Source organism: Palaemon carinicauda, chromosome 36 (assembly GCF_036898095.1).
Source record: "Palaemon carinicauda isolate YSFRI2023 chromosome 36, ASM3689809v2, whole genome shotgun sequence".
NCBI classification, from domain to species: Eukaryota; Metazoa; Arthropoda; class Malacostraca; order Decapoda; family Palaemonidae; genus Palaemon; species Palaemon carinicauda.
Window position 1 is genome coordinate 17,819,924 of NC_090760.1, and position 6,000 is coordinate 17,825,923.

General features: G+C 31.6%; 2 protein-coding genes across 7 annotated transcripts in view; one reads left to right on the plus strand and one right to left on the minus strand.

Moving 5' to 3' along the window:
• Positions 1–6,000, minus strand: part of LOC137628783 (L-asparaginase 1-like) — a 303,952-nt gene that overhangs the window by 134,312 nt on the left and 163,640 nt on the right. The gene's annotated exons all lie outside the window — the stretch shown is intronic.
• LOC137628782 (protein bicaudal C homolog 1-B-like) overlaps positions 1,930–6,000 on the plus strand; it is a 147,411-nt gene continuing 143,340 nt past the window's right edge. For all 4 annotated transcript variants that reach the window (XM_068359992.1, XM_068359995.1, XM_068359993.1 and 1 more), the window contains exons 1-2: positions 1,930–2,133; positions 3,360–3,429. In XM_068359992.1, the coding sequence (XP_068216093.1) occupies positions 1,945–2,133; positions 3,360–3,429 (259 nt within the window). In that variant the 5' untranslated portion in view covers positions 1,930–1,944. The remainder of the gene's footprint in view (positions 2,134–3,359; positions 3,430–6,000) is intronic.

The following is a 6,000-nucleotide window of genomic DNA, read 5'->3' on the forward strand; positions in this document are numbered from 1 at the left end:
AATTGAAAACTAATAACAGGTTAAGGATTATAAAACTAGATTTGGAAGCTAACTCAAAAAGAGATGAAAATACAGCAATGGTAATAATAGCAGATTTTATTTCAAGTATCTGGATGGCAAGACAATTGGGAATAAGTGCTGAACAGCAAATTATTAAGTGTATAAAGAATAGACTGTTAAATACATTTAGTGTAAATATTATTGGATATAAGAATCGTGTTAAAAATATTTTCACAAATCAGTATGTTTCTAACTTGAAAACATATTTAGAAAAATAATAAAATAAAAATGTAATCTTATATAATAGATGTTATAATGTATATACAAAAATGTAAAATATAATTTGTTAAGGAATATTTCTTTATAAAAGGAAAAAATGTATGTTAAGAAAATGTAATTGTATTTTCATAATAAAAGATAAAAACAAATATATATAAAACAACAGCTAATACAGCCGTTTCTAGTCCACTGCAGGACAAACTTTTCTGACATGTCAATTCAGGTTTGTAGTTTGGCCAGTTTTAATTTTTTAATTTTCATTACGGCCATTTTTCAGTACCACGTGGACCAACTGCGTGTGTCTTCTTGCTGATCATGATCAAGGCGCTATAGAAACCCTTTCACCACGTTAACGTATCTTCACACACACACACACACACACACACACACACACACACACACACATATATATATATATATATATATATATATATATATATATATATATATATATATATATATATATATATATATATATATATAGCATTTTTACTGTACGGTATATTTCCCAATTGTATTTTGTTACAAAATACCTTTAAGCAAGAAAAATCTACAGTAGCCTATATTTTGTCATTACTTCTACACCTTCAACCGACACATTTGGAACTTCATTAAATCTATATTTGAAAGAACATTTCCTTTCTTACTGTTTCCATCTCTACTTTCTTTATTTTACAAACTTCTTGGTGGTAAGTGAACTACGAAGTAATTGGTCTATCAGAAACATGTTTTTTTCCTTATGTAATTTCTCTTTTTTATGGCTTTCAACATTCTGCTCTTACTGAAATGACAGTTTGGAAAATAAGGAAAAGGATTTGATAGTGATAACTGAAGTAATGGCTTTATGCTATATCTATTCGATCTTATTATTTGAAATCTATGTATGCACTCATTGTATTTCAACCAATAAATCGACTTTGGAATAAAAAAATTCCAGGTAATTGCTCTTGGAAATTATCAGAACACCTTTTTATATACATATTACCCGAAGATACGTACATTTCTTAAATGGTAACTTAATAAAGTGATTTCGATCAGTGTACCAATAAAATTAAGCGTTCTTTCAGTATATCGAATGTTAAATAATACGCAAAAGACATTTAACCACCTGTTATGTACCCCTGATGCGCCTCGAACTGTCTTCGGACAAAGCTATGAGTAAATATAATCACTTTATTGCGTTTTGGAGACTGCTATTGTGGTTTCGTTGACTTTTCACTAGCCCATTGGCCAATCACGACATTTGGAGACTTCCTGTTGGACAGCCCTCTTTGGGGACTTGGTGACGGTGGCCTTATAAGCTTTTTTTTATAGTATTTTAATCTCGGCTTTTCATTTATCAGCGTTATAGCGATTTTCATCCGGAGCTGTTTACTCTTTTTAATATCAACGTGATGATATACGTTATGAAAACATATCAAATGCTATTTGGTATCAGAGAATCCTCCACTGACATGGGGAAGGATAATGGGGGTTTCGTTGTTGGGGGGTAATGGGGGGTGAATGAAGCTTTATTTTGGCATGGAAGTATGGAACAGATTTACAATTAGTCATAAACCCTTGAAGCTCTCGTGTCGTGTTGACCGTCCGAGTCCGAGTCTTGTCGAAACTTTTGTCATCTTGACGGCAACTCGAGGAGGCGCTGGCGAAGAGTAGGCCTACGTGATGAAGTACTGCACCGAAAACAGAATAGACTTCTCCGAAAAGGATGCCAACTGCAATTGCAGTTTCGCGTCTTACTTATTTGCCAGTGACGGAAAACTCGCTAATATGCAAAGCTGCACGTGTTGGTTACCTGCGCCTAGCTCAGACGATGACGATATCATTGAATTTGATCTTTCTTCTGTATTGAAAGTATGTTTTATTTTGTATTTCACAATTATTAAAGTTCATGAGCATATCATGGGTCTTGCTAGGCTTATGGTAGTCTTTTAAGATATTGTGGTTATTTTTGTGTGAATTTAAACCCAAGGTAGTATTAATAGCAATGGCGAATTTAGACATGAGCACTTAAAGCTGGGAAAATGTCGGTAGTCAACGGTTATCAAAATTCAGTTTAACGTATCATGTGATGGATACTATTGTATACTGTTCGGATACGGTATCCGGACTGTTGACAGATTTGTGTATCTGAATGGTTTATCGTATAACATTCGTGAAAAGTAGCTTGTATGATAATTTCAACACATAATTTCAACAATGTGCAAATAATGTGTTCGTTCGTCTATTGGAGATTTTAAACCATTGTATAAATTATTGTAGGGTATAAAATTAAACGTTATAAGATTTTGTTATGAAATGTAATTTTAGTTCGGAATGAAAACTGAAGAGAACTTTAAAAAGAAAAATATGAAATACAATGTGTGGTTGGGTATTTTTCACCGATTTTTACATATTTCGAAATATCATTTTTATCATTACAACCTATTAATGAAAATATATTTTCTCTATTTTTCCATGGAGGTACAGTACCGGTACAGTATAGTTTGTGAACTTCTGCTAATATGTGATACGGATAATTTTAGTCATTTAATTATTGTATATTTTTTCACTATATGATTATTTATTATGCACACCCATGTATGTATGTATATTCATATCTCCTGAATTGAAAAAAAAAAATATTTTCGGTATCATCGCATGCCTTATATATATTGAAAATCATTTCTCAAAATCGTTATATAAAATGAAGTTTTATACAAAATATACTTGACATAATGTAGAGAATTTTACTTTATTTATTTAAAAAGTAGATTTTTAACCACAGTATAACATTGTATATCAATATATATTAATTAAAGGTTATTTTTTAGCTAATATTTTAAATGGCGAAAATGGGAATTTTTTTTATATTGAGCGAAATTACGTTTTATCGAGTGTTGGTAAAATATAAGAAACAATTAAGATATTCAAATTGTTTTATTTTTTTTTATTTCTGGTACTAGAATACGTCTTGCTTTTATATATGGAATTATAAGACTATAATTCTCTCTGTTTTTGTGTTATTGAAGTTTAAAAATATGAAGCTACAATTTTGAATTATATATATATTTATATATATATATTTTTTTAAATTTCAGGTTATGGACGAAACTGAAACGGACATTAAGTATCCCAAAATGTTGAAAATTGGAGTGCGTAATAAAAAAGGTAAGTTATGTTATACATTTAATTATTTATTTCAATAAGATTTTGAAATTACTTTACTTCACGTGAAGGGTTTTTTTTTTTATTTATGTTGGACCGATTGACATGATTTCTTCGTTTTTATTTTTCCTCACTAGGCTATTTTCTCTGTTGGAGCCCTTGGCTCGTAGCATCCAGCTTATAACGCTAGGGTTTTATGTCAGGTAATGATAATAATAATAATAATAATAATAATAATAATAATAATAATAATAGCAGCCTCTGTACCATGGTCATCTACTGTCATAGGTTTGAGTTCTCTTGCTTGAGGGTATACTCAGGCTCAATATTCTATCTGTTTCCTTATTTCCTTTCCTCATTGGGGTATTTTCCCCGTTAGAGCCTTAGAGCTTATTGTATCCTGATTTTCCTAATTGGGTTGTAGCTTATATAATAATAATATTAGTAATAATAATAATCATAATAATAATGTGTTTATAATTCACAAATACTCTCGTTTCCGTTGAGCATTTTTCTGCAGATCTGAAAATTTGGATTGATTTAAATATATGTATAATCTGGGATTTTGAATTGTGCTAGCATTTATCTCTTGGTAGTACGAAAAAAAGTTATCTTTTAACGTTGTTAATAGTTTATATATGACATATCTCTTTTGACAGTACTTTTTTTAGAATGATTTATTGTTAATTTGTTCTCTTCAGTTATTTATTTCCTTATTTCCTTTCCTCACCGGGCTATTTTTCCCTATTGGAGCCCCTGGGCTTATAGCATCTTGCTTTTCCAATGAGGGTTGTAGCTTGGATAGTAATAATAATAATATCGGTATATCCGGCTTACAATATTTTCCAAATCTACTTTGTATAGGTGCCTTAGTCATGTTACAAATTATCAACGGCCAAATACTATTTAATATTCATTCGTCCATATATTAGTAAGAGTTACTTTAAATACAGTAGTCATTGGTCTAAGCTAAAAATATCCATGGATAACATTCACCCCCTTGTCCTATCCAATTAAGCTGGCAGTGAAAACAGCCCAGAAATACCATCAACCACACTCACCACACATCCTCTTGCAATTAGAGAAGTCTGCCCCAGCCGAGCCAGGCAGCAGACCCCCGAGTAACTCTTAAATGGCATTACTGTTTTTGAAGGCAAGATGAAAAGTGTGGGAGAGCTTGTTATTCCAAGTCTTCATTATTATGAAATGTTGTATCAGGTGGATCTCTGTGAGCTTCGACTTCACTCCGCTTTTCAGCGCCATCTATTGGCCGTTGCTTAGCCGCGCTCGGCGATATTCCGTATACATCGTTTATGGGCAATTCTCTCTCTCTCTCTCTCTCTCTCTCTCTCTCTCTCTCTCTCTCTCTCTCTCTCTCTCTCTCTCTCTCTCTCACGGAATGTGTAGCTTTAGAATGGTTTTATTGGCACAAGGTATCTCAGGCTAGGTCTAATAATGTTCTAATGTACATTGTGAAGTCAACAAATTTCCATATACAGCTTTTCTCTATTGGCAATATTAAGTCTCTCTCTCTCTCTCTCTCTCTCTCTCTCTCTCTCTCTCTCTCTCTCTCTCTCTCGAAAACGTAAGGTTTTATTGGCACAAGCTTATCTAGGCTAGGTCTAATTCTGGTCATATATATAATGTACGGTTTAAGTAATAAATTATCCTTGTGCCATATGAGATTAAGAATTAATCTACCATGAAACTTAGTTAATATATTATTTGTTTATCTAGAATAGCTTTGATATTAAATCTAACGGAAGATATGAATGTTATGAAAAAAGATTTAATCATGTCCAAAGAACTTATTAAACTCAAAACATTGCTGAATGAATTAATACCAATAACCCCCCCCCCCCTCTTTTTTCATATTAAGAAGAGACAGACCAAATATATTGTTATTTTTATTATTATTATTATTATCATTGTTTTTGTTGTTGTGTTGTATATATATTTGAATGAAGTGATTGTATATATACAAGTTTTAATTTTATTTTTATTTTTACATTTACGATTTGTTCAAAAGACCAGATGTTTTCTAGAATTTCCTAAATACTTTAGTTTCCTTCTGGCCTGGGCAATTAAAGGGATTATTATATAACCACGCCCATTGGTTAGAAAGCTAAGCTATTTTTATCACAAATGATATACGAAAGAATTACATATTTTTTTTTATCTTGCAAGATACATAACTCTAGCTTGAGTGAGATATCTGATAAAAGTATTAGTTGAAGGTGCAAGACAAAATTGCTATTATTAGATAAGGTTTTTTATTTATTGGACGATCAGTTAACGATGATTTATTTCGAAAAAAAAGTCTGGAAATAAGGTAATAGTAAAGATAAAGTAATTTCTACCAGGAAATGAAAAAGTTTATAACATTTTGAGTACTTTATATCTCTCGTTGGCAGATGACCATTGCTTTTGGTGCCTGGTTATGAGAGAGAGAGAGAGAGAGAGAGAGAGAGAGAGAGAGAGAGAGAGAGAGAGAGAGAGAGAGAGAGAGAGACTAAGACAATGTTTACAATATTTACAATAGCTAGTTGGTAAGTTTCTAACATATATTTGTAT